Raw genomic sequence first — 27,687 nt, forward strand, 5'->3', positions numbered from 1 at the left:
CTGTGTTGTGATGTGATACAGTTGTGAAAATTATTTTTTATTTGAAAGAAACAAGGTAAAATGCCTAGTAAAATTTGTACAAGATATGTCCTACACCCTCAACTCCATCCTAAATATTAAATTCCCATCATTCTGACATCAGCGCGTAATTAGAATAAACGTTTAAATCCAAACCCAAACATTTAATTCAGGGAAACAAACACAAGCTGTTGTCAACATCCAGTTTTATTAGAGTCTGATATTTCAGTATTTCTCCTACAGATACACCATCGTCACTAGACTGGACACAGGGTGAAGTTATTAGTGGGTGTGTTTACATTCAGTTGGCACAAATAACTAGGATTTACAAAACAGCTTTACAACCACCGTCGCACTGAAACAAAAACACACAAGATGGCAGGCTGCAACGCACAAATACAGTAGAATCTGAAGAGTCTGCACGTCGGCGCAGATGAAACCCACAAAGAGTCTTAAAACACTTGAGTTTACAAACAAAAACCACAAATCATACCAGAGTTAGATGTAGAAGCTGCTTCAGCGTTTCATCTCGTTAAGTCACCGTCGCGTTTTCATTGGAGGTTTGGAACAAAAACGAAGCAACTTTTTCTTTTTGGCATTTAATGATTGTCTTGGAGTTTTCCCAAGTCGTACTATCACACTACACTCATAGTCACGTTAAACTTGGTTAATTTACTTTTGAGCCATAGCTTCATCCGAGCTATAGGAGAGCTACTTTTCCGATTGACACTGGGATACAAACTTTAAATGTGCTTTCCATTTGTTCATACATTCCTTTACATTTGTCCAAACTTGTTGGAATGAACTGGGGGGGTGGGGGTCAATAATCACTTATGTCACCAGAGACAGAAATTTGGCAAGGCAGTTTGAGTTTTACAAAATTCACATACAAAAACTGGACCTGAAGAAATACATTCAGTCACTGAGGTCTGACAATCCACGAACACCAAGACTGAAGCAAGGCTGGAGAACGGAAGCAACCTTCAGAAAGGTTAGCAGAAAGTAGCTCAGACATAGTACAGACTTTACTATTCATCGCTAGGCACTTGAGAGTCGGTAACCTTCGTTCAGCTTTCAGTTACTTTCAGCCCTTTAGCTCAGAACTTGTGTTGGTTACAGACCGAGCCGCCATTGATCTTAACTCCCCACCTGCTGCCTAAGGCCGGGGTTAAAGAGAGCTAACTGATATCAGTACAAGGCTAAACGTGCATCTGCTCGCAGCTGATAACGCAGATGTGTGGACTGGAAAGAAAAAAAAAGAAAAAAAAAAATCACCCTCACCTAACGGCTCCGCCTGCCAGCCTCTCTGATCTGCACTGAAAACACAAGCATTTATGAGAAGGACACGGCAGACGGAGACAGGTTAGGGGGGAAGTTTATCAAATGGAAAGGAAATCACAGGATTAAGGCTGCGTATCGTAGTTTTTGGTAAAGACCAGAATCTGTGCCCAACAGAAAATCATCAAGAAGATTTGTCTTCTTTTCCAATAACTCTTCGATTAAAGATTTTGAGTTCATTTCTGAAATTTAACTTATAGCCCCCCCTTCCCTAAAAAAACCCCACTCTAACAGCACTAGAAACATGACCAGCCTTAATCCTTGATTAAAAAGGCCAAACTTCATTCTACTCTTCTTATAAAATGCACTTTTTACACAGTGAAAACAGAAATCTTTCTACTGATTCTACTGCATCACATATTTACCACATCATATCACTCAAACCCTGTAGGAGTTTAAGAGATTTCTCTGGGGTCTGTTAGTGGTGATTAGTCAAAACGTTCAATAGCCTCTCCTACTTATTCTGGGGGCAGACGACACCGTGGCCTCTGCTCCACTTAGCTCCGCACTCAGCTGCTCCCTCATCTCAGCCCTCGTGCCTCGGTATGTGCGCTCTAACTATAGACACAATCGACACTCCTCAGCCCCGTGCGAGCCTGCATCAATACTGTCCGACGTCACATGCGGCCACATGACTCACTTTTACGCCACTGACACAGAGAACAACAAAGGCTAACATTTGATTACGCACTGAGGTAAAGTAAAAACACAAGAGGATGCTAACTCGCGACTGTAACGGAGATCTCTTCACTACGTGTTTGCATATTTCCAGTCAAGTTAGTCGTTCGGCGCTGCTGCTGCTGCTGCTGCTGCTGCTCTGCACAGTGAGTCCTCCCTAACCAGGAGTTTCATTTCAGCGACCTGTCGGTCTGAACTAGTGTTTTGCCGGGTCTTTTAAACAAAAGCAGGCGTGAGTGGCAGTAAAGTGACAGACCACGCAGCTGTGACGCCGACGCCAAATGGAAGACGACGTTTGTGTTCTGTGCGAGCACCGTGTGTCCAACGCAAACGAGTGAGTGAATATATATTAAAAAAAAAAAAAAATCAAAAAACACACAAACAAAACTGATATTAGTATCTATTTAAAGCAGCTCTCGCACAGTGTCAGCAGCAGAGGGACGTTGTAAACTTTACAAAGGTGTTGAACGGAACTGTAAGGCCTCACGTTCGGAGGGTTACAGGTGAAACTGCTCGATATGCATTGAACGTCTGGAGTGCACGTCAACGGGAGGGGTCAAATCTGGACTGCAATCAAATTTAATCCAATAAACTCTGTCAAAAAAAAGCCCATGATAATATTACAGTGGAAATAGAATGAGAATAAAACTGGACATCGTGTTGAAGCGGGACCAACCCAGACACTATCTCTGTCAATGTGTTGACATTCCAGTGGTTGAGGACTCAGTGAACCACACCCCTCTTCAAACTCTGCCTTCACCTCGATCTCAGCTACACGCCTCTAACGATTTGTCACTGCATCGTGCACAGTCGCCACGGGAGCGTGTTCACAATCAGTCTACCGTGATGCACGCACGTCGGCCACAACATTAAAACCTAATCCTGTCACAATGCGTGCAACCTTCTGCTGGGATCCCTTGTACCCTGCCGTTGTCCTGGGGGCATTAGTCTGACTGGCGCCGCCCACCTAAACACTGGCACGGACACTTCGTGAAGTCCGGTCAAGCTTCTCAGGACAAAGCGTTGCGCTGCACCTAAAACAGTAGGGTGAGTGTTTAAGGTGTTTGCTCTGACATGTGACCAGTGAGCATCCGTGGAACTGGATCCACCACATCTCATAACTCACGAGACTCAAAGTTTCCTCTGCCGGTCTCCCCACAGGCTCCTCACCAACGGTCAGAAAAGACCTGCACAGGTGGTTTTATTGTTGTGGCTGACGGGCGTGAACAACGTGTGGGGCACTCCTTCATATCCATTGGCACTGGCATAAAAAGAAACAGGTCTGCTGTCACTGCTGCATCTAACCTACAAATCAAGTCTTGTAAATTTTAATAACTTCTACTCAAACAAAAAAACAAACAAACTATTTGATAAAGTCTCAACGCTGCTACGAGCCTCTGAGCTGGGAAACGTCACCCTTCAACGCGTTAACACATCTAATATCATATAATCCGTCAGTCCGTCAGCTCAGATCACAACCTTTGGTATGATTCCTTAAAACAACTTCACTCACGACAAAACGAAAATCTCAGGGGGCCGTGTTTTTTTTTTCATTAAATCATCTTAAAATTCGAGAGCAAACGAGTGGAGACGTGTGTTGCATTGGAAGCGTCTGTTAAAAGCAGACACGAATGGCAGCTGGAGGACCTCAATACGTGAACCTCCAAATTCACAGACTGGTTCATGAGGGTAGGAGCTTTACAACGTATGTGAACACTCATTAAATCATTGATCATATTGCACTTAGATGTCGATGACAACAGGGGGGTTTCTCTGTCCCATCACACAAACCTCTGTTGCACACACACACATCCTGAGCCACTGTGCGTTTCTCCAGCGGTACAAAATATTTCACTCTCTCACACGTCTCCTCTTTGTGTCACTTCAGAGGGTGGAGCACGTCATCCCTCTATCCCTGGTTTCCTCTTTCCGAATCCTCATTATCGACCCGTGTAGCCCATCTGATGCAGCTTCCTCAGGAGAATCTGAGTGAGGTCGAAGGTGGTGAAGCTGATCCCCACCGCGATGGGTCCTTTGACCCAGTTCATGCTGAGCCCTTTGTAGAGTCCTCGGACGACGCCCTCCTCAGCCACGATCTCCTTCATGGTGCCCAGGATGGTGCCGTACGTGTGACCCGTGACCCCCGCGGTCTGCATGCGCCGCCGCACCACGTCCAGAGGGTACGACGCCGACTGGCCGATGAGGCCGGCGCAGGCTCCGAAGGCCAGACGCTCGTACGAGTAGGGCTGCGGGCGGCCGCTCTGCTCTGCACGGAAGAGGACGACTTATTTTAGATGTGTATACGTACACACTACATGTAAGAGTGTAAAAGGAGAGACATACATAAGTGTGTCGCAGCACAGTACCTGCATGTAGCTTCTTCAGTGTCTCATAAGTAAAGAAGCTGAGTCCGGCGTACGGGACGACCCCCAGTATGGTGGGGGTGAAGCCTCGATAGAGCGTTTTCAGGCCCTCTTCTCGAGAGATCCGCACAAACACGTGCAGAATGTTGCTGTACCTGAAACAGAGAAATGAAACAAATCAAATAGATTTTGGCTTCTGGTTTGTCTCGTTCAGACAGAAAATCCACCGAGTCACACGGTGAGATTTACAGTATTCTGGCTGCATCTTTACTTTTGGATATTGTCTAATAATCAGTGCATTCAGAGCATCACTAGGAGCTGATCTGAGACCTGAGCTGAATCAATAACAGATAAATATGTGACCAGCGTCTCATATTTCATCTTAAGAATGAACCATAGACATTATCTTACGGGTAACTTCAACAGTCACAGACTTTTTTTTGCCATCTTCTGATCCATTTGGGCCAGATTTGGAAAACTGTTAAACAACACTGCAGGTGTGTTTTATTTTAGTTAGCCCCACAACAGGATAAACGTAATCTCTCCACTATTTCAGTAACATTTGTCTTGTGTTTTGCGACAGTCAGCAACAGATTAGCAGGGAGAGTGCAGGTGACAAGCAGGAGTGTGACAGTCAGGGTGAGTCAGAATATTGTTATTTTTGTTATTTTATTGTATTTTCCTGAACTTTTACCTCCACAATTTAACCCCTGCACACAATTTGACAGTAGAAAGTCTGTGTGTAGTAAGAAAAACTATAAATAAACTATAACACAATGGTCACAATTAAATTTGCAGTCGCACACTGGTGACTATTCAGGGCCTCACATTTCCTTTGGCGTTACGGCCATCCTGGCTCGCACCATGTCCAGAGGATAGGTCAATATGGCCGCCGTGGTGCCAGCCATAGACCCGGCCAGTAACCTGGGGACTGGAGGTAGAGCTCTGCAGCAGAGTGAGACAAGCGTGTGTCAGCATCTTATTATATCTGTTGCTTTAGACAGAAGTTAAAAACAAAGTGAAAGAGCTAAAAACTTACTTCCCCTGAAAGCCGTAGTAGCCTCCCAGCAGCGCCTTGTATTGCTCATGTGCACAGAACTGGATGGCAGCGTAGGGGATGACCCGCACCATGGTGGCAGAGTTCCCCCTCCACAAACTGAGGAAGCCATCCTTCAGGTAGGTGCGGTAGATCAACCGGTAAGCTTCCTGTAATCACACACAGACGTGAACACGCACAGTAGAAGAAGAACGGTGAAGTGTTTTTCGCCTCTCTGCTTCTTTCCAATGCTCAAACATACCTTGGCGGAAAATCTCGCTGAAGACACTGAAAAACAAACCACATCACATAAATAACGGAACAGTGTTTCTATCACGTTATTCTCTTTTTAACACCTAGACGATTCTATATCCTTCATTTAGGTCACATCTGAAATCACTTTAAGGTCAGACTTGCCTTGGAAGATGATTTTAGTTCTGTCCAGTGGGGCGACAGCTGTCTTGGCCACAGCTCCGGCTAAAGCCCCCGAGAACAGTGAGTTGAGGACAGTCCGCGTGTGCTTCAGGCCCTGCACAGCAGCAGAGGAATCACATTTAGCGTCACCAGCGGCAACAGACTGAATCCTGGAAATTTCCAACGGCCTCAGAGACATGAGCAAAGTTGTGTTTGAGATGCTGTCGATCATTAAGCCGCCATTAGCCTCACGCACGGTAGCAGATGTCGCTTAATGAACCTAAGTGGCTGTGAAGCTGCTAAGCTCCACATAAAGTACAACTAAAGGGTCCCGTTCAGCTAAACTCTCCGAGCAGTTTGCCACGCACCCTGCATGGCTTGGATGGGTTAAATTCAGAGAACAAACTCCTTGTATGTGTACATTTACACTCTGCCAATGAAGTTGAAAAAAATGTGACGGGGAAAAAACAAAGCATGTCTCTAGTGTAACAGGTGAATGAGGCACATTTGGGATCGCATCTCTCAGACCACATTTGGAGCTGGTCTGGGCTTTCTCTCTGAAGTGTGGACACACAATATGTCCTGGGTCACACTGATGGAAAGGCTACTCTACAGGGGAGCTCTTACATAAGCACAGTTTGGCTCATTCACTCTGGAAAAAAAAAAAAGAAAGAAAACACACACACAGGCTCTTGTTGTTACAAAGGTTTGTCTGAAAAGGAAAAAACCTCCCGTACGTGACTTTGAATCATTCAGCCTTTAAATATTTTGTCCTTGCAGCTGTTAACTAACTAATTAATACATCTAAATAAGAATTATCAAATGAACACTGAATATGATTCTGTGACATAAAATGCATGAGCACGTGGTTAATTAGCGATCACGTTGATGTAGGCAAAGGAGCCCTGTGGAATTAAGTTGCGTATCTTCTCAGCAATATCTTCAGTTAAAATCAACGTCATGGATTTATTTGACTTTATTGCTGGAGATTTAATGTTCGCTCCTGCACACAGCGGTGTGAGGAGACTTCCGCTGTTTCAGCTATAATCTGAGCTTTACGTGGGTCTCTGAAATAACCAACACCAGGGAGAAGATAAATGAATAAATCTTTACCTAACACACGTCCATGCTTTTAGTTTGTGAGAGAGACTTTACAGGTAGAGAACCAGCAGAGAAGGCAGCTGTTACATATTCTACCCAAAATGATTGTTTGGGGTTTATTTGCATACGGAGTGTGAAGCTGAGATCAGATCTTAGTGCTGCCTCAAGACGTATGGATACATTTTAACATCAGGTGTGACCACAGGTTCCTCAGCTTCTGATCGGGTTACACAGAACGCATGTTAACGTCTGAGCAGAGTCTGAATGATCCGATCTGAAATGTGTCCTCGGTGCATCTTAGATGCGTTCACATCTGTACTTGGAGCTGTCTTTTAGTGATCAGATCACCCAAGAAATTCTAATGCTAAGTGTGAACAAGGCCTCACACCACATCCTGTGTCACCTCTCTACACAACCGACTCAGTTTTTCCTCAGTCATTTGACAGTTTCTCAACTTGCTTTGAATTCTATGGGAGTACTCAACGTATCACACAACAGATGTTTTTGTTTTTATTTTTTACACTGAGCCATCCCCTGAAAAGAAAACACACAGGAGCCATTCTGGATGATGTACCGCCAGAGATGGCAAAAGATTGTACCTCATAACTCACTTCTGACTGACTGGTGGAAGCCAGTGGCAGCACTTCTCCCTGCGTGAGTGATGCCCGTTGTTCCTGGACTCCACTCCCCATCCCAGAGGACTATGCACTGAGCACGATCATGAATTCAACCACCAGCGAGGTGGTCAGCAACAGCAGATGACAGCTACAATGGATAGAGAGAGGTCAGGGAGGAAAAATTAAAAAAAAAAAAAAAACACACACACAGAAAGGGAGGCCAGTTTTAAGTTTGTCTAAATATAAAACAGATAGCGTTAGTGAGTTATTTGCGTGGCTGATCTTCTGCTCCCGTTATTCTGAATCCAGTGACAAGTGTGACCGTGTCTCTATAAACAATGCGAGCTCAGTGCGACGCATAATGACAGATTTTACAGTCAGTGGTGTCATCATGTGGTAAATGACTACTGTAGCCTTCAATAAAGGCGTTTTAGTTTAGCAGTGTCCTGTCAACCTGTGATAAGCAGTGTTTATTTTAAAACAACAAACTATACAGACTTGTAGTGAATAGTTCCCATTCAGCTGCTTTTAAATGACCGGCACGCCTATGACGGCTGTACAGAAAAAAAAAAAAAAATGCCTTAACTGAAACACAAACAACAAATCCCTTGAAGGATTGAAGGATAGGGGTGAGGGTTAGTGGGTGAAAGGTGTCAGTATGAACAAGCACTACTGAAGCTCCTCCTGTGCTGGCATACCAGATGGCAGCAATGCCTCACTGTTTGCGCCGACTGGACTATCTCGTCCATCTAGTTATAAAGATGAGAAGGAATTTGGAGGATCAACTAAACAAAGCTGTGTACATGTTCCTCTATGAGCTAATCATTCCACCAGGTAGATATCACTCACTCATGGAACCTTTAACCCCAGCAGGCTCACTGTTTAATTGGTTACTACTGCACCGGTTTCACAGGTGTTGCTTAAACCAACTGTTCCTCAAAAATAAGACCTTCGTCCTTCAATTTCCTTTAAGGATTAATAAAGTGCTCTTATACTGACACTAAATCACAGCAAAGGAACTAAGTAAACCTTACTAGCGAATCATTTTCCCACCTACATTCAGTTTACACATGAACAGTTTGTAAACCAGTGAAGAACACAGTGAATGAAATTAAGGAGCAAGGGGCCCAGTCTGGACAAGTCTCTCGTCTTTTAACACAGAGTGCGCCTATAACTATTTTTCTGTAAACATTATTTACGTTATTTATGGTTCAGATTTATCACCAGCATATATCATTGAGTGTGTATGGGAATTTTTCTGTTTTCTGTAAACAGGGGCGTTCCTAGTCTAAACACAATATTTGACATGTTTAATACATCAATCATATGATTCATTTATTACATTACTTGCAGTAGATAAAAAAAGAAGGGATAAAATTCAGTTCATAACATATGAGAATTGAGTTGTTCTTGGCCGCCGCACATTTCTGGGGCAAATATCTTTCATGGCTAACTTCTGAACTGGTCTGCGTCTGCCTGCTGCTTGGTGCTGCGCTGTTACAGGTCCCATTTAGAGCCACTTCTCCAAAAACACCTTCCTCCTGCTGCCTAAAAAAGACACTAATATGTTGGTGAAAGGGAAGCAAAACAATATGTCCTGGGTCGGATGACTAAACAAAAGGGGCTGAAACTCGCTGAAAGGCTCTGTTAAGCAGAGAGCAGCAACAGTGAGGACAACCGGGCTAAGAAACACGGAGAGAGAGAAAGCCATGAGACAAGAGTGCAAACAGAGGGTCTGCTGAAAAGCTGGGTAGTCATGGGCAACTAATATTGGCACCGGTACAGCGGGGATTGAATCCAGACCCTCAAAGGCTCACTTAGAGCCATGGTGAGGCCCATTTCACCTCACCCCCCTGTCCTTACGGTGAAGCCTTCCCTCACCCCTCCCTACAGCCTCCTTACCCATGCATATCAGTTTACAGTCCCTTGTTCTTCACTTGTTCCTGACTGCTAGCTGAGTGTTTTGCTTTCCGTGCTTTAGGCTTCGCCTATAAGCCACTACATCATAGCTATGTTATGTTTTACAGGGTGGTTAAGAGACAGAGCTGCCATGTGGAATAACAGAGCTAAATAAACAACAGTGCCTTTCACAAACTAGACTGTTTAGCCTTGTCTTGAACAAATATCTGCCCAGTGTTGTGTCTGAATCATTCAGCACAAAATGCGTGCAAACGATCAACAATCACAAAATCAGGTGATTAATCGACAATAAAGATCACTGGCTATTAATCGAGTGGATTATCCGATTAATCTAAGTATATTTTCATTTCATGCTCAGCTGTAAATTGAACATGCTACACAAATGGGTTATTGCTCTGTTATTAATAATTACACATGAATTATGAGGTGATATTTTACCCCTAATTTTACACCAATTTTATACTGTTTCATAACATTAGCTTGATAACAGCCCTGTATCCCCACATGCCACCGTTTTGTTTGGCGTATAATATTATTGCCAGTATTTGTGTTAATACACAACAGACACAGCATAGCCACAAACATAATTCAGCACTGTTTCAGCATAACTAGACATTCATTCATGAAATAAGACCTGTGCCTTCCCCACTGTCTGCTAGTCGAAACTTGTCCACCAACAAAATACAGCCACCCACTGCTGCCAGCAGCTAGCTGTCACTGACTACAACCATTACATTTCTTACCTGATAAATCGGACACCGAGGCGGAGATTTGTGTAGATTCAGATCCCACGCTCACTTTATTTCGACTCGTTTGAGGGTTTGTTAGAAGTTAACCAAATAGCAGGTGAAGTGACGGCAGCTAGCTGTTAGCTTGATGCTACACCAACGTCAGTGTAAACAACGTAGACGCAAATACAAAAAAGAAAAACTTGAGACTTGACTTAAAATATGTCGAGGTGGCACTGGAGGGACTGTCTTCAATGCTGTTTTGAAATTCATCAGCCCTGCGGGTACTTTAAGTGACAGGCATCCTCCGTGCTGCTGTGCTTCTGCCGTCACTGCTCCTGTCAGAGGCGCGACAGCTTGACCACAGTGAGGGTTTGACAAGGACGAGCACCGGGGCACCGTGGGAAATGGAGTCTGAAAGAGGTGGGGCGCGCGTGGATAGGTCGGTTAGAGGGGCGTGAGCTGAAGACACACTTGGCAAGGAGGGGTCTTTCTAGACGCTCTCTCTAAAAAAAATAAAAAATAAAAAATAAAATAAAATCAGGCTGTTAGAATAATAGAAACATGTATCGGTTCAACACATAACACAATTCAACAGTACTTCACACCACAAGGTCCAAAATGGAAAAAAACAAGAGAATCAACAGTTCGCTGTTATTGTAAGCAAATGCTGAACACCATAACCTTCATGAAGATAAGATTTAGTGCAGGACTGTATACATCTTTCCCACTTGAGTGTCTAATGAAGGAAGTGTAGTTTCCCAAGTTAAATGATCTTTGTTGGATATAATAATATTTTATTATATATACACACACACACACACACACACACACACACAGGGTGGCACTGTGTTAGAGGGCCTTTCTGGGTGGGGTTTGCATGTCCTTCTTGTGTCTGCGTGGGTTTTCTCCAGGTACTCTCATTTCCTCCCACCTCCAAAGACATGCTCGATAGGTTGATTGGTGACTCTAAACTGACATTAGGAGTGAGGGTTAATGGTTGTTTGTGTCTATGTTGGCCCTGACATAGACTGGAGATCAGTCCGGGGTGTACCCTGCCTCTCACCTGGGATAGGCTCTAGCAACCCTAGTGAGGTTAAGCGGTAGTAGAAGATGAGATGAGGTATATATACAGACACACACACAAACGCACATCAAGATAAATGTGGAGCAACACAAGTGAGTTTTATGATAATCATGCACAACACATAGTAAACTGTAAGGCATTCAAAACATGTTAAAATCTGACTCTGGAAAAGAAATCTGCGCATTACACCACAATTTAATATTCAGTGGCAAAACATCCAACAGTAAAAAAAAACACATACAACAGAATTATTAAGGTAGTTTTTACAGGACGTGTATTTGGTCTTATGAAGGTATCATATGTGACTGTTTATATGTTCACAATGTCTGCAAGGCTACAAAACTACAATATACAAATGTGTAGCTAGCTAGGTGCATCTGCTTCAGTTATTGGCAATAAACAGGATATACCAGCATCACTGCATTTCATTTTGTAACGGAAAGGGTGTACGATCTTCAGTGATGCTCTCCTCATCGTTCAGTTGGTAAGGCTTCCATGTTTGCCAGTCCACAGCTCTTTAAGCTCCACCTGACAGCCCAGGTCTCTGAGGGCTGCTTTACCCGTATCGGCACAGTCTCGATGGGTGCGTATTGCCTCGATTATCAGGGCCTCCGCTCCCATGTCCAGGATGGCTTGGCTGAAGTTACGCGTACGTGAAACCAGGTTTCTCAACAGCATGCATGCTTGTTTCTGTTAATAAAGGGAGAAGAAAACAAGAAACATGAAGAGCTGAGACGCAGGCTTTTCCCTCCAAGTGTTCATGTTACATATTAATTACTTAATTTTACCTGTACGTTAACAGTATCAGTATGAGACTTCATAGCCTGAACAGCAGCCAAGGCTCCTCCATTCTCCATGATGACTTTGCAGTTGTTGGGTTTACGTAAAGCAAGGACGGAGAGACATGCACAGCCCTGCTCACACACCTGCAGCAGGAAATGAACATTTGAGAATAAATGTTGCATTGCTCGTTTATTTATCTTACGGCGTTATATCTAAAATAGCATTAAATAAATGACATTTGTAGTTAATACTAGAAAAGCTCATTCCAAGTCATTCTGTGTGTAGGTATAACTTACAGAAGAGTTGCCCATGTGTTTGTTCATGGCAATGACAATGAGCTGAACTCCGCCAGCAGTAACAACTGCGTCTTTCACATCATCGTTTCCTGCTACGGCTCGCAATGCGCTGAGAACCTGCCGTACCAAGTCCTGCAAGACAAAAATAACAGCTTCGTGAGAAGGCCAAACATGTGAGCTGAATCTTTTATCTATCTGAAAACAAGTTTTGGTCATTGTTTTTTGAGCACTACCGCTGACTCATAGCTGTCTGCAAGCAATGTCATCATGAGTTTTAATCCGCCCAGATCACAGATGTCTTGACAGAACTCGTTCCTCACAGCCAGCCTGGACAAAGTGGCACAGAGCTCGCTGAGAACAGATGTATTGGCCAGGTGAGCTGTAAGGAAGGTCCACAAGAAAAGAAAGTATTACATTAATGAATTGCTATACCTGTATAGCCAGTATGTATTGTGGCAAAAAAAACACATGTACATCAGCTGGTCTCACCTTTTGCAGCCTGAATTAAAACCTTGAGTCCATTGTGCTCAAGAACAATAATCTTGGCATGTTCATGAGCATGCCCAAAAGTAACGCGGACATCGTCATCAAAGGTCATGACCCTGAGAGTCAACGCTGCCTCCTTGACCAGCTCAGCACATCCACTGTGCTGTGAAATGGCACCAGTGAGCAGAGGCAGGACGCCACCTTTAACCAGATCTTGCCTGTTCTGTTCATGCTTTACACAGCAGTGACGTACGGCGCAGATGGCAACGCATGTCACGGAGGAGTCTGCCTGGTACTTCTTAAGGACTTCTAAAAGGAACTGCTGGCCATCTGCATCCAACAGGTCCGGCTGTCCATCTGTCAGTGCAGCCAGAGCAGACAGTACAGACAACACCGCTTCCTGCTCCTCCACACTCTTTTTGCAGTAGGAGAGGATGACGGGGTAGGCCTCTTTCTGGGCAGCTAGGTATCTCTGGGCAAATCCAAGCAAGCACTGCTCAGTGAAGCAATTAATGTCTGCTTTCACCTCCATCACGCTGGCTGAGTCTTTTTTGATTTGGAGGGCACCCAAAACCTGCACGTGAAAGAAAAAGAGAGATGAACAGAGTGAGATTTTGGAAACAGATCATTTTGCAGGGCCTTTTCAACAAACTGCTCAAGACTGACCTGTAAGACTTCATGTATTTTGTCCTCTTGACTGTCACCAGACGGTCCATTGGGAACAGCTTTTACTATACAACTAAGGTCCACACCTGCGTTCAAAGATCAGAGTTAAGGTCTGCATAATTGTGTTCGTAAACTTACAATATAAAGGGAATGTAATAAGCAGCAGGCCCGTACTAGAGGATCATCTTCTCCATATCTGGACACTTCTAGGGAGCTGACAGAATTGTTAGAATATTTCCTATCCAATGTTAATCTTTTCCTTCAAATCAGTGCGTGGGTTACAGGTGCATTGTTTGAAACAGAGGCCACGTTATAATCTCTCATAAAAGACACAGATATATCTGTCTACACAGAAGTTACCAACGGTTCTCCAGCATGGATATTAATCATCCGACTGGATGACGATGTAAGATTATCAGCGATAAATAATTTAGCAGGTTTCACTGACCAATGCATCTGCACTTTGGTCATAAATTATTTATTTATTTAGACAATGGAAGTAAAACAGATATGGTATTGGCTATGTGCATGTTTTACCTGTGTCATTCTGATTCTCACTGAAAGCTGATATACATCCTAACAAATTTGGCGTCGCTGTTGTAGAGTGTATTGATTGATTGATAACAGTCAACCACCAATGTGTACAGTCTCTTATTTCTGCGGCATCTACCTTGAGATTCAAACTGCTCCACAGCCTCCCTCAAAGCCTCGTCGGGATCCATCTCAAATTCCTCCATGTTTTCCTTGACAGCAGCATCAAAGGTTTCCTGTGTGATCCTCTTTTTCGACATTTTACCTCGCAGTTGTTCTGCACTCTGAAATCAAATAAGACAAAGGTCGTGTCTGAAAACATCAATTGCGTTGTGCTGATTAAATATTAGCAAAGACAGCTAGTGATAAAGGCAGCTATTGTTAGCTAATGGATAGGATGTGTCTGCTCTTGTTGCCATGGCGGTTAAAGTTTCCAAACTACCGTTAAATAACGCGCGTAATGAAATAAACGTATACATAATTATTTTTAACTTAATAAATGTCACTTATAAAATATTCAGGGAAACCTCGTATCCCCTACCTCCGCCCAGTGACAGTCTGCTCCTCTGTTATGAATGAACTGACATCAGTTACGCTATTTTCGTAGTCGCCTGTGTGTCTTGGACAACAACGACAGCGGCGACTGCGCAGTGATGTCAGTGAATAGCAAGTTACGCCAAATGTCCCGCACACACATTTGCTCCGTTGCAACATGGGCGGAAAACATCAGTTCCTAGTACAGACCGTTTTTAATACCCCCGGTGGTCAATTGTTTTGTCAAATTATACATTTAAAAGACAGTATGTTAACAAAGCAAGAGAAGGGATTCTCCATTATGAACAAACAAACATGAAACGTACAATAGAAAGTAGCAGGGCCCCTTTAACTTTAAGATTTAGTTTTCTTCAAAATAAAATAACCTGTTTTTGTAACTTATATGTATGAGATGACGTGTGTAATGGATCATATCACACGAAATTCTATTTTCGAAGTGAATATTTTATTGTTTTGAGCCAGTGCTACAACCTAAAATGCATATGCTCACCGGTCACATTTGTCTCACTCGGCTCGTCTTATTTTTTAGAAAAAGAAGAAGAACCGGAAGGTGTTTTTCCTCTGGCTAGCTTGGCGCGCGGGTTCATGCAAATGTTGAAAACACAGCAGACAGGGGCTGAATCAGAGGACGTGGTCCCAGCGGTGAACTGATTCATTTAGTTTTCGTTTCGTCGACTTGTGATGGCAGCGACCACAGAGGCTCCGGAGCCCTGGTACCTGGCCCTGCTGGGCTTTGCCGAACACTTTCGCACGTCTGGTCCCCCGAAGATCCGGCTCTGCGTCCACTGTCTGCAGGCGGTGTTTCAGTTCAAGCCGCCTCCGAGGGTCGAGGCCCGGACTCACCTCCAGCTGGGCTCGGTGCTGTACCGCCACACAAAGAACAGCGAGCTGGCCCAGACTCACCTGGAGAAAGCGGTGAGCAGAAGCCGTGTTTGATACCCGGACTGGACATAGATACTAGACACCAGTGTGTGATGCTCTTACGTTACCTGCATGTGTTACCTGTGTTCTTCACTGTGATGCTGATGCTAATATTTTTGCTGTCTTTCCCTTCTCAGTGGTTCATATCACAACAAGTATCCCTTTTTTATGTGCAATTTAAAAAGGCATTCAAACTTTGGAATCACTCCATCCAAGTAAAACCACAACATATACACGTTTCTGTGAAGAAATCAAAGTTGTGTGTTGTATATCTTTAACAGTGTGTGTCAGATATCTCAGTTTGAAGATGTTAAGTTTGAAGCTGCAAGTATTCTCTCTGAGTTCTACTGTCAACAGGTAGGTGCACCACATGCCTTCCTGTTATAATAGTAATAATAATAATGCAATAATTATGTATTTGTGTAAGTTTAGTAAAAGTGTTCAAATTCATTAAAATGCACATACAGTTATAACCTAAATGCAAGAGTAAAATGATGCACTTTCTGTTGCAGATGTTGCTCGGTTGTGTTGCTTGGTCTTAGTAACTCACTTATTGGATTCTTTATTTAAGAACTTGGTGGACTCTGCAAAGCCAGTGCTGCGGAAGGCCATTCAGATTTCTCAGCAAACTCCCTACTGGCACTGTAGACTTCTGTTTCAGCTGGCAGTAAGCAGTGTCATGCATCACACAGAGGTTTTTTTGTTTGCTAAATTGATTTGAAGCGTGTTTAATTATAATATGTGCGAGGTTCCTTTCTCCCTCAGCAACTGCACGCACTGGAGAAAGATTTGGTATCGGCGTGCGACCTCCTAGGAGTCGGCGCGGAGTACGCAAGAGTCATGGGATCAGAATACACAAGGTGAACAAATGGGATTTACGCACTCAGCGGTTGGTTGCATATTGACCTGTGACTGTGTATCATCTCACATGAAATTTTTTTTTGTTTTTATTTTCCTGCAGAGCTCTGTTCTTGTTAAGCAAAGGAATGGTAAGCTTAAAAACTTTTCTCTGCCAGTTAAAGCCACCGCGCATGTTATCCACGTATGTTACTGTGCAGCTCTGTAAACTCTGTCTGCGTCTGTGGGTCTGCAGTTGCTGCTGATGGAGAGGAAGCTGAGCGAGGTGCACCCACTGCTGACGCTGTGTGGGACCATTGTGGAAAACTGGCAGGGGAACCCCATCCAGAAGGAGTCTCTGAGAGTTTTCTTCCTGGTGCTGCAAGTCACACACTACCTGGATGCTGGCCAGGTGCTACTGTCGACCAGTGTTTAAATATTTCCCCTAAATATCATACAAAAAGACTCAGGTGCACTATTTCTATAACTGCATTTTTTTTTGTATTTGTAGTATCTGTAATATTCAGTGTTGGAAGAGAAGAATATATAATAGGCTGCATTAATTCTTCATGTTCTTGGTTTGTAGTTAGTTTATCGTATGTAAGACTATCATCGTTAATAAGGTCTCATTCTCAAAGAGTCTTTATATTTGTTTGGTTCAGGTGAAGAGTGTGAAGCCGTGTCTGAAGCAGCTTCAGCAGTGCATCCAGACCATCTCCACCCTCCACGATGACGAGATCCTCCCTACTAACCCGGCAGCCCTCTTCCACTGGCTGCCCAAGGAGCACATGTGTGTGCTTGTGTACTTGGTGAGATCAGCTTCTGAAAGACCTAAATATGTCAAACTGCGACACAAAACGTGCCCTGTTATTTTATTTCATTATCACGCGTGTGCATAAAGAGGCATTATGCGTTCGGATTGTGCGTCTTCTACTTGGTAACGCGATATCTGCGCCAAGAGGGAATTCCTTCATGTTTGGCACAAATGGTCACTTGAAGTCAGATGAATGTGGTGGTCACGTGTCGGTGCGTCTGCACAGAACATGTGTTTGGCCATAAGTCAAGAATTCATATGCTAATCATTACCAAAATGCCACGCAAATGTGACCAGGACAGGAGGCCTACTGTTCCTCTGGTAGTCCACCATGACCTCACTGGATATTTTGATATTCCGATTCATCAGTCTTTTAATGTGCACTCCTCTGTTAAATGGTCTCTGATTAATGTACGACCGTTTTATAATGTCTTTTGCATGAGTGTCAACTTACGAGGCAGTTACACTTTTTTTGTGTGTGCGCCGAAGGTGACGGTGATGCACTCCATGCAGGCCGGCTACTTGGAGAAGGCACAGAAGTACACGGACAAAGCTCTCATGCAGTTGGAGAAGCTGAAGAGTAAGTTTGTCCCTGATCATTTCCCCCTGCTTGACGGCAGCGGTGTCAACTCTGATCCATCTGTAATGTGCTCTAAGTGCTGGACAGCAGTCCCATCCTGTCCACCTTCCAAGTCATCCTGCTGGAGCACATCATCATGTGCCGGCTGGTCACAGGACACAAGGCCACAGCTTTACAAGAGGTGAGTCATCGTCCCTGGAGGTTCATCCGCCCTGGATGGTCCTGGAGGTTTTAATGAAAGCACGGATTGTTACGATCTCCGTCCTCCTCTGGAGAATGTCACTGAACTTCGTTGATTGTCGTGATGGTTTGTGTTCAGATTTCTCAGGTTTGTCAGCTCTGCCAACAGTCGCCCAGGCTGTTTACAAATCACGCTGCCCAGCTTCACACACTATTGGTAAGTCTCCAAGCAAAGAAAACACGGCCAATTGGATGTTTTTTTTTTTTCTGTTATGTTGACAGACTGAAATAGCTGCAGAGCTGCCCGGTATAGTTTCATGTGGCTCACATAATGTGATTCATTCACATCTGTTTCTCCCTCCTCTGTTTCAGGGTCTGTACTGTATCTCGGTGAACTGCATGGATAACGCTGAGGCACAGTTCACTGCTGCTCTGCAGGTAAGTTTCCTGTTGTTGCTGAACTCTCTCTGAACTCTTCATCCAGTCATCCTGATAATCAGCAGAATATAAATGCTGTGTTACATGTTTGTGTTGGTTCCTGAAACGCTAACATTGTGGAGGACACAATGAATGTAACATATCATAACAAAGGTTTGGAAGGATCTTTAATGGCTGCATTTCCAGAATGTATTTCCAGGAAGTCCTTTGATCACAGAATTTACAAGCACACCTGTGTCCTCAAACCACCCTCTTTCCTATCCACACATACATGTGTGGGACTTTTCAGTGCGTACACCTGCTTGCAAACTGTTCCACTGTGTGTTTTCTGAAGCAGCCTTGCTTTGCCTCCATAGGAGGTGACCTAGAAGCCTCTTTGACTGTGACAGATATACCAAGTATCTGTCTCTTTCTCCTGTTAGATGACAACGCACCAGGAGCTGTGGACATTCATCGTGACAAACCTGGCCAGCGTTTACATCCGTGAAGGGAACAGACATCAAGAGGTCAGAAAGCTGTAGCTTCCTAAAGCATTTCATCCTTTAGAAGCGAACGTGTATTGGCTTTTCTCTTCTTTGGATGTAACTTCCCTTTTAAATCGACAGCTGTACAGCCTTTTAGGGAGGATAAACCCTGACCACAACTTTCCTGTCAGGTACGTGTCGTCGCTTTACTGTTGTAACAAGAACACACTGTGTTCATTGGCTTTGACATATTTTGCGCTATTTTAAAATCACTTTGACTCCTGCAGCTCTCACTGTCTACGAGCTGCGGCATTTTACATCAGAGGCCTCCTGTCTTTCTTCCAGGGACGTTACAACGAGGCCAAGTAAGAGCAGCCGCTGATCGTATTAACGTGAGCGCTGTAAAAATATTTTTCTTTCTTTGACATGTAAGTTTGTATCAACAGACGATTTCTAAGGGAGACTCTGAAGATGTCTAACGCAGAGGATTTAAACAGGCTGACCGCCTGCTCACTAGTCCTGCTCGGCCACATCTTCTTTGTTCTGGGAAACCATAGGGTGAGACGACAACGTAACACGTCGTATCCATTAGAACACAGGCGCAGCGGTGCACTTATCTTTGCACTGCAGATGTGATCTTGACCCTGCGTCTGCCTCTGCGTATTCTCCAGGAAAGTAACAATATGGTGGTTCCTGCCATGCAGTTGGCCAGCAAGATCCCAGACATGTCTGTGCAGCTCTGGTCCTCAGCTCTTCTCAAAGGTAGAGATGTCACTCAGCCTCAAGTTACTGTGAAATAGAAAATATGTAAGAATGTCTAAAATCTTTTTCTTTGCTTATGGGAAGCTAAAATGCTAATTGAAATCACATCCCGTTAAAAATAAGGTGACATTTATTTTATCCTCAAAGAGCAAATGAACCATTTTTATTAGAAGATAGTTTTATATTTTGTCCTGAAGGGGGCGCTAGACCCGAGCACATGGAGTGTCCCGAAATGGAATGGCTTCAATTTAAAATACAGTTTTCCAGTTTATCAGGTGCCTTAACTAATTCTAATGTGGGACGATCCAGTCAATGAATAAAATGTCACCACCATGATCTTTATATTGTTCAGTTTTTGCTAAAATTACCTTTCACAGGTTTTAATCCCATTTATGAACACGTTATGCAGTGTTATCTAGCACAAAGCTTTTGTACACCTAATAAATTGACACTCATTTGGACAAAAAGGTCGTCGTCTTCTAATTGGGGCCAATTCAGACGTCACAGTGACTCTGTTTTTATGTGATGTTCAGTCACTGAATTATTAATGTTCATAGCTGCACGTAGGGTGGATGTAGTTAAACGTGGTGATATTTAGACTCCACCAGAAAAAATAAGTTGTTGGTGATTTAATTTGGTTTCTTTGGAGGCATGTGTTAAACTGTATTATTCTATTTTCCGTCCCACTGATCACTGTCCACATGAACACACCACGACATCCTCTGGATGTATTTCTAGTTACGCAGAATAATTTGCTGTCGGTACCTTACGATAACAGAGGCAGTTTTTCTAACTAAACATTTTTTTTTTTTACCAGTATTCATGCAGGGAGAGATCCCTTGCAGAGGAGACACTCGTACTTTATTTTCATCCAGTCATAGCGTCAATGCATCACGGAGTAATGAAGCCACAACTCAGTTAGAGGTGGACGAGGCTCAGGAAAAACAACGAGTGGGAGAAGAAACACTTCATCATGCCGCAATAACTTGATACATCTGAGCACAATCAGGGCCGGATCTGATGTTTGGATCCGAAAAAATCGTTAGACAATCACCGGCACTCGCTGCGATTCTTCTCCCACAGATCTGAGCAAGGCGTGCGGAAACACCATGGACGCACACGAAGCGACGCAGATGCACCAGAACTTTTCTCAGCAGCTCCTGCAGGACCACATCGCGGCCTGCAGCCTCCCCGAACACAACCTCATCAGTGTAAGCACAACATCAATCAGTCATACCATAAACAGTGAGTCATTCAAGCCTGCCTGGATTTTCAAAGAAACGCTTGTGTGATGTGTTGCGGTGCAGTGGACAGACGGCCTCCCTCCTGTGCAGTTTCAGCCTCAGAACGGACCGACGACCAGCCTGGCCGGCCTGCTCTGAGACCCAAGATTGCGACGCTCGCGGGGGAAAATAAGATGCTGCAGGGAAAATGACATTAAAAAAACTGACTACAAAAGAAAAAAGAGAAGCGATTGATAAAAGGGTAAGAGTGAAGGGAGAGTAATGAAGTTAGAAAAAGAAGGCACTGTGTCATTTGGCAGACGTCCATTTGGTGCATTCCTTCACCTATTTGGAGCACTGGGGTTTTAGGACTAAATATTAGGACTTTTTTTTTTTTTTTTGGAAAGCATAAGGTGTTTCACCACCACAAAATTAATGAAGGAAAATATTATTGCTGAGTTTTAAGACTGCTACCACTTTATATCTGTAAGATACCTCTGAGTTATACCCGGGAGTTGGCTTACTCAGCTTTGCAGAAAATCTAAAAAAACGCTAGTTTGGCTCTTTTCAAATGCACCTAAATCCATCTAGCAGCACCTGTGAAGCCCACCTATTAATACGCTACACAAAAATATGTTTGTCGCGTTCTCGGATGTTGAGCTTTCCCTTCAAACTGAACTGATTTGCCCTTCGCATTTAGCTCCCTCTCTTTTAGAAGGCCACAGGGTATTTTTTTTTATTATCATCATTTTGGATGAAGTAAAATGAAGCTTTTGTCTTTTAAGATTGAATTACCGCCCAATTAGAACCGTCCACTGGCTGAACAGGCGCAGTCACATGAACCCAATATCTGTTCAAATCACTGTTTTGCCCGTTCTGATGCAGCATTCGTTAGGATTCACTTGGGTATACAGTGTGTATATATACAGTATATCTCTGTATTGTAGTTGGCCGTTTAATGTGTAATTTATTCACAACTGACAGTTCATGTTGAGCTGCGACCAAACTGGTGTTTTCATAAATTACATGGGCCAATATTAAAACAGCATTTAAAGCGTGTCCTGTGAAGTATTGGGACACTACAGCTGAGACCACGTTCTGCCCGACCGTGCTTCCTTTAAGACTGTTCACTCTCACTGTGGTGTATGTTTATATGCCGTGCACATTTTGCCTGAGGTCAAGAGGAAGCTGGTAATAACAGTAGTATTTCTACAAAATAAGGGTGACTCTGACCTCTTTGTACATACGTTGTTTCATGATGAAACTCACATTTTTACCTTTTCCATGTAATATTTTTTCACTCCGGTTCCTCTCACTTCCTGCTCTACTAATTTCTTCCAGACGATGGCGGCATAAATTTTGTATTTAAATGACTTATTTATTTACCGTTGCTGTCCGTTTTACCTGGTATGTTTTGTTCCCTGCCGGTACTGTTCATTGGTGATTTGATATGTTATCAAATAACTGGTAGGAATGTGAATTTGACGACACCTGAGGAGGAACGTTACAGTTTTAGACACAAGTAGACACAGTTACACAGCTTTATGTACTGATAGTGGCTTTCAAAATAAACTGCTGAGTTTGGTCATTTGAGATGGCGATTACTGCAATAAAAGACGGTAAGGATGCCATTTAATTTACTGGCGTTTTACAGCGTGTTATAAAACACAGCGTTTGATGTGTGTTTCCTCCCACTGTCACTTTAACTGCTTTAACACTTGTGTGACTTTTTTTTTTTTTATAAATAAAACTGAAAAGATTGAGTGATTTGATTATTCACTGATTATGCATGTGAAGTCTGATCTACTGCACATGCAGCGTGAAAACAGGAGGTTGGCAGTAAATACGGAGAAATGTGGATGCTTTGTCGTCTGCACTGCATATAAAATAAATCAGAACAAATTACAGACAGTGGAGGAAGTAAAATTGCTGGAGTGGATAATGGTGACAGTGTTTTATTGTGTCGGCACTGTCCTGACTAAAATAAAAGTGCTGCTTTAGCATAGTTTATGATTTGGAAAATGACCTTTTTGCAAACCACACTGCTCTTTTGATTAGGACATATTATTTCGCACATTGTCCATGTATCCCTTGGTTTCCATTAACTTCTGTATGTTGTTAAATCCACTCTGGGGCTCCTGAGTTGTCGCTGTGAATTGAGAAGAAGACTTTCCTGTTTTAGGACGACAGGCACATACAGTGTGCTGCGTTACCACAAAGCGATGAAGAATCCACACTGTGAAGTCAAAGAGCTAGAAGTTGCCACATATACAAGTTTAGGTCGAGCGCCACTGTCAACCACAAGAGCCGAGGTTTTAATTACAGCCTGCATTCTCCTTAAAAGTTTTCTGTTTGAAGTGTTATGAAACTCCTGGATGTTGTTGTTGGGTAATGTATCTGAACGGCAGTGTCTGTGCCATTTATGCTTGAGCAAAGGTTGTTTCCTCAAGACAAATGACGGCCCAACAATATATTGTTGACTAAAGAACGCACGCGTCATGGGTCTGCTGCTGCTCGACACGCTCGGCGAGGTGATTGGTCCGATAGTGATGCTCTAAATACAAATGAAAAGTGTGAAGGGCATGACTGAACCTGTCTAATGCTGAGGTATCAGGACCACAGGGGAGAGGTGATCCTCAGCTTCTATACACAAAAGCCATCAACGGCCCCTCCTCCTGTTTCAAGTAGTAAGTGGTGAAATCAATTTTTCTGAGTTACTCCGTGTTTGTAAACGCAAGTCAAAACCGCTAATGTTGAATGAGTTGCAGACGATGTTGGGTGAAAAAGGAATTTGGTGTATGTTACAACACATTGAAACCTCAGTACCCTTCATGGAAAACCAGATGTTTGCTGCTGGAACGCAGAACAACAACAGCTCATTCAGGATGATAAATTTACCCGCCTGTGACACTGTGTTAGTGGAGAAGTTACTTTGAAGAGCCCTCTTCTCCAGAGAAAGGCATGTGAGGTAAATGGAGGCACACCAGGGGCACAGGGTAACAAGGTTTTGAGTCTCCACAGAGCAGTCAGCATACAGAGTCCTGCCACAGAGGGAGACAGAGGGACACACGTGATGGTGACTCCATTACATTTTTTTTATTACGCTGATTACTGCGGCTGCATAATCTCATTATAAAATGGTAGCTGCTGCATCATAGCACACGCTTTACAAGAGGTCTGGGGGCGTTTTTACGGTTTAAATGTCAGAGATCTAAAGAGGTTTGTTGCACTGGTGGAACTCATCGCACAATAAGGAACTGATATAATCTGGACCTGAGGGTCAGGTCGGTTATTTACATTCGCCTTGGACAGGTTTTCTGGAAATGCTGCCAATAATAAGCCGTGCTAAAAGTCGCAGGGCGACATTCATTCTATTTTTTTAATATGTCATCCAGCTGGAGAAATGAGGATAAGACGCGAAATTATCCAAACTAAAACAAATCAATGTGTTATATTTCAACACCGTCTTATAAAATATCTACCGTAATAGACGCGACTTTTTAAAAAATATAAAATAACTGATCCTCTATAAAAACAACTTACAGATGAACAGGTATTTAGCGTTGTTTTTCTTTCCAGACATTATCGTTTTTGTTTTTCAAGTGTGATGCAGCTTGTCACATCCATCGGTATTTATTGCAGACCCCTCCGAGGGCTCATCTTTTCCCTCAATGAATACAAACATTTTTTTTTTTTTTTTTTAATGACTACATGAATAAAAACATTCTGTCAAATTAACGCATTTCGTCTCTCCGCCCTCATATAGTCGCTCCGTCATAAATCTGTCGCGAGAGGACGAGGCTTTAGTGAGAAGTGAAAACTTTTTGGGACGCTCTAGGTGTCTTGGACGTAGCTGCTAAAAAGGAGCCATTTCCTGCCAAATAGTGCGCCCGCCTAATCGTGACTGCAGCAGCTACTTCCTGCATTGTTACAGTGCTTAATGAGGATTAAGTTGAAGCTGTCATGTTGTACCGGGCGGCCATTAGGCCTTCTCCAGACGGAGGAGGAGGCAGGGAGCAGAGAGGGGGCTGGAGGCCGACCTTGCCTCAGTTTGATTTGAGGAGCGGATCCCTTCACCTGGACTGGCCCTGCTGACTGGTTCTGTCCTGTCAAAGTGTTTACACGTGTATTTTTAAACCTGTAATAACATATAACCTGAATTCCCTCTTCATTGTGCCAGCACATCTGAGATGAAAAATGATAACACTAATATAGCTATAAGACATCAAAAATATATGTGTTGTATAAATATGAACCATTATAAGGCAAAACTAAACAGATGCCATGAACAAAGAAACTGAAATTCAAAATCATCACAATCACAAAGCGTGGCATCACAAATGATTGCGATGAAGATAAAGACCCCACCCTGAGACGTTCATAACAGGCTCCACACGCTATAGAGAGAAATCACTGCAGGCTAGTTGTATTGTATGAAAGTGCTTCCTGTGCCGGTGTTTACGTCTGAATATCTATTAATATGAGAATCATCCTTCTATTTGCAGTCAGAACTGAATGTCCCACCACACACACGTTCAGTCTCATGAAGGAATGTGATAAGATGTAATAATCCTTAGTGACTGTTTAATTGATTGAATTTTAAAATGAACATGACATTGAATTTATATTAAAATATATCAATTAACTATTATTAAGTTTTATTTATTATTTTGGTTTTTCTGATTCTTTGCTGTGTACCTCAGTCTGTCCCTGCTCGTCAGTCCACATCTTGGTCAGTCATTCGTGGTCCCCTGAGGACGACTCACAGCAGCAGTTAAGTCTCTTATACAACATGTTTTGTCTATATCCTCCGTTTGTGTACTCTGATGTCTGTGGTGAGACCCTGACCTTTCCCCTAGTGCCACCACAAGGTTGGCAACAACACCTCAACCTGTGTTGCTGTGGTCATTAATGGTCGTAATCCTATGTGATTTCATATTTTCATTTAATGTGTAGAAGAATGAAAACTCCCCCGGGTTGTTTAAAACTACGAGAATCCAATTTAGAAGGACATGACCTTAGTCCCCAGAGTAGATGAGGCCCTGATTGTTTTCTACATCTATTAGCCTGTTGTGGCACATATAACCAGAAACAATATTTACAGAAAGATTCTCACAGTCATCACCGCTAAATTCCAACTTGTGATTATGTGAGGATGGCCCCTTGCTGCAGATTTGATTGCTTTCAGGCTACGAGACAATCTGTCGCCTCAGGAGTTGGAGTGGTAGGACGAGAGGACAGAAACAATTAGACCTGATGACACAGCAACATCTAGAGAGAGCCTTTTTTGTCATTTAAAAACAGCAGGGCGTGGGTGACAGAGCACTCCATCCCCCCACCTGTTGGAGAATAGACACTCCTGCACACTCCAGACTTCACGGACAACGGCGTCTTTTCCTGAGCTCACAGTATTTCGAACACATGTGCCGGTTTGCGTGTGCATCTGTGAGATGGGTGAGGATTAGTTCAGTTCACAGGGATGCTTTGAAGGGATGCAGGTCTTGTCATGAAAGAGGAAGCCAGCTGGAGCCTTTACAGGGGCGACTCTGCCGCTGACGTATTAACCCGGAGTGTTCTGGACCGGAAACATTTGGATCTGACTGTAAATGAAAGCCTGACTCATCAGAGCAACTGATTCCCACTGTAGATGGAGACATAAATAAAGTGTATAAATAACAACCGCGATTCTGAATTAGGAGAAAATTGGAGATGTCAGCCAGAATATCACCTTTCTTTTCGTTCTTTATACAGTAACTATGGTGTGACATTGTTTATGTTTTAATTTGGGGTCATTCTGGGATTTAACAGACAGGAGATAATAACAGGATCCTGAGCATGTGATAGTGATGCACTTATAAGATCACAGTCTGAGTTCAGTGTGAATATATGAAGCTCAACTTGCCACACTATATGTGAACGGTGATAACTGTAAATTTTGCTACACAAAGGACAATAGCATATGAATACAGGAGTTGTTTTCCACTGGTACTTCCTGTCATAGCTTTAAGCATTAACCTTTCAGGGGGCATAAATTTGACCCCTATTAACCTCTGCACCTCCAACTCCCACTGCATCCGTCCCTTCAAAGTTTCCATTATAGTACAATTACACACATTGCCTCCATGTTTACTGTGTGTGTGTGTGTGAGCACGATATGAACCACTGCTTTGATTAAACATATAAAGCTCTCATGTGCTATATGCACCAGCACGGTTTAAGGTCTGAAAACTAGATTTAGCTCCAGACACCTCTGCCAGACACAGTTGACGCATTGTGGAATGATGCAGGACCCACGTTTGCTGATATTAGTCTTTAGTAGTGCAGATAATCAAATGACCAGAGTGCAGTGGACATTGGACTTTGTTGGACTGGACAATGGGGCAGCTGACATGATTACTTTGCATTGCAATTGTGCAACTGTGTAAATTGGCATTATGTTTGCTCTCAGTCATCATAAGTTTAATTTACTTTTTATTTATTTATTTTTTGCTTCAGACATTGTGCGCATCATACAGACAACGCAGCCAATCTGAGTACCGACTTGGAGTTTGATACTTATATTAGTCTCTAGAGGCAAAAAATTATGCTGGTGAGTGTTTTTAGGGAAATGTGCGGTGTTTTGCATATTTATTGGTCCTTGCTGTAACATGATGCGCGCGCGCGTGTACGTGCGTGCGCGTATCTGAGGGGATCTGCTGTACTTGTTGGTACAGTCGTGGGTCACTCCGAGGACCCCGTGGCCCCTGTCATTGTCGTCCTGCTTTGGCCCTTGGTGGTCAGTGCTTACATGATGTGATCCGGTCGCCCTGGTATGCCGAGGTGCGCATGCCCACTAAGAGGACGCAGCGGCT

General features: G+C 43.3%; 3 protein-coding genes across 5 annotated transcripts; 1 reads left to right on the forward strand and 2 right to left on the reverse strand.

Moving 5' to 3' along the window:
* Positions 1–207: 207 nt before the first annotated feature.
* LOC125010866 (mitochondrial coenzyme A transporter SLC25A42) lies at positions 208–10,600 on the reverse strand. 2 transcript variants are annotated; one of them, XM_047589745.1, is made up of 8 exons: positions 10,229–10,600; positions 7,548–7,713; positions 5,851–5,962; positions 5,696–5,721; positions 5,437–5,603; positions 5,226–5,342; positions 4,401–4,552; positions 208–4,300 (listed from the first exon to the last, which is right to left on the reverse strand). In XM_047589745.1, exons 2-8 carry the CDS (start codon positions 7,638–7,640, stop codon positions 3,975–3,977), a joined length of 993 nt encoding a protein of 330 aa, XP_047445701.1. In that variant the 5' UTR covers positions 7,641–7,713; positions 10,229–10,600; the 3' UTR covers positions 208–3,974. The 2 variants fall into 2 exon arrangements, with proteins under 2 accessions (XP_047445701.1, XP_047445702.1); XM_047589746.1 differs by having other exon boundaries at positions 7,560–7,713; positions 10,229–10,598.
* Positions 10,601–11,379: 779 nt separating this feature from the next.
* On the reverse strand, positions 11,380–14,710 carry armc6 (armadillo repeat containing 6). Its single transcript, XM_047589460.1, has 8 exons — positions 14,604–14,710; positions 14,202–14,346; positions 13,532–13,617; positions 12,869–13,439; positions 12,613–12,758; positions 12,380–12,511; positions 12,089–12,226; positions 11,380–11,990 (listed from the first exon to the last, which is right to left on the reverse strand). Exons 2-8 carry the CDS (start codon positions 14,320–14,322, stop codon positions 11,778–11,780), a joined length of 1,407 nt encoding a protein of 468 aa, XP_047445416.1. The 5' UTR covers positions 14,323–14,346; positions 14,604–14,710; the 3' UTR covers positions 11,380–11,777.
* Positions 14,711–15,192: 482 nt separating this feature from the next.
* Positions 15,193–22,599, forward strand: mau2 (MAU2 sister chromatid cohesion factor). Of its 2 annotated transcripts, none has more exons than XR_007113186.1 (19): positions 15,193–15,532; positions 15,676–15,693; positions 15,830–15,895; positions 16,110–16,205; positions 16,304–16,398; positions 16,500–16,527; positions 16,632–16,787; positions 17,038–17,184; positions 17,679–17,769; positions 17,847–17,950; positions 18,089–18,166; positions 18,322–18,387; positions 18,810–18,893; positions 18,993–19,042; positions 19,139–19,216; positions 19,298–19,409; positions 19,523–19,613; positions 20,431–20,824; positions 20,921–20,947. XR_007113186.1 is itself a non-coding variant. In XM_047590698.1 (19 exons), exons 1-19 carry the CDS (start codon positions 15,299–15,301, stop codon positions 20,993–20,995), a joined length of 1,797 nt encoding a protein of 598 aa, XP_047446654.1. In that variant the 5' UTR covers positions 15,193–15,298; the 3' UTR covers positions 20,996–22,599. The 2 variants fall into 2 exon arrangements, 1 of the variants encoding a protein (XP_047446654.1); XM_047590698.1 differs by having other exon boundaries at positions 20,697–20,824; positions 20,921–22,599.
* Positions 22,600–27,687: the final 5,088 nt, after the last annotated feature.

Source organism: Mugil cephalus, chromosome 7 (genome assembly GCF_022458985.1).
Source record: "Mugil cephalus isolate CIBA_MC_2020 chromosome 7, CIBA_Mcephalus_1.1, whole genome shotgun sequence".
Lineage (NCBI taxonomy): Eukaryota > Metazoa > Chordata > Actinopteri > Mugiliformes > Mugilidae > Mugil > Mugil cephalus.

Coding starts and splice junctions, on each gene's coding strand:
- LOC125010866 (XM_047589745.1), bottom strand. CDS start 7,640: ATGGGGAGTGGAGTCCAGGAACAACGGGCATCACTCACGCAGGGAGAA. Junction 5,963..7,547: donor AGTCAGAAGTGAGTTATGAG/GTACAATCTTTT, acceptor GCTGCTGTGCAG/GGCCTGAAGCACACGCGGAC. Junction 4,553..5,225: donor GCCGTAACGCCAAAGGAAAT/GTGAGGCCCTGA, acceptor TCTCTGTTTCAG/GTACAGCAACATTCTGCACG.
- armc6 (XM_047589460.1), bottom strand. CDS start 14,322: ATGTCGAAAAAGAGGATCACACAGGAAACCTTTGATGCTGCTGTCAAG. Junction 13,618..14,201: donor GGAGCAGTTTGAATCTCAAG/GTAGATGCCGCA, acceptor CTTTGAACGCAG/GTGTGGACCTTAGTTGTATA. Junction 12,759..12,868: donor TTTAATTCAGGCTGCAAAAG/GTGAGACCAGCT, acceptor CCTTCCTTACAG/CTCACCTGGCCAATACATCT.
- mau2 (XM_047590698.1), top strand. CDS start 15,299: ATGGCAGCGACCACAGAGGCTCCGGAGCCCTGGTACCTGGCCCTGCTG. Junction 16,528..16,631: donor TCTTGTTAAGCAAAGGAATG/GTAAGCTTAAAA, acceptor GTGGGTCTGCAG/TTGCTGCTGATGGAGAGGAA. Junction 18,894..18,992: donor AAGGGAACAGACATCAAGAG/GTCAGAAAGCTG, acceptor TTAAATCGACAG/CTGTACAGCCTTTTAGGGAG.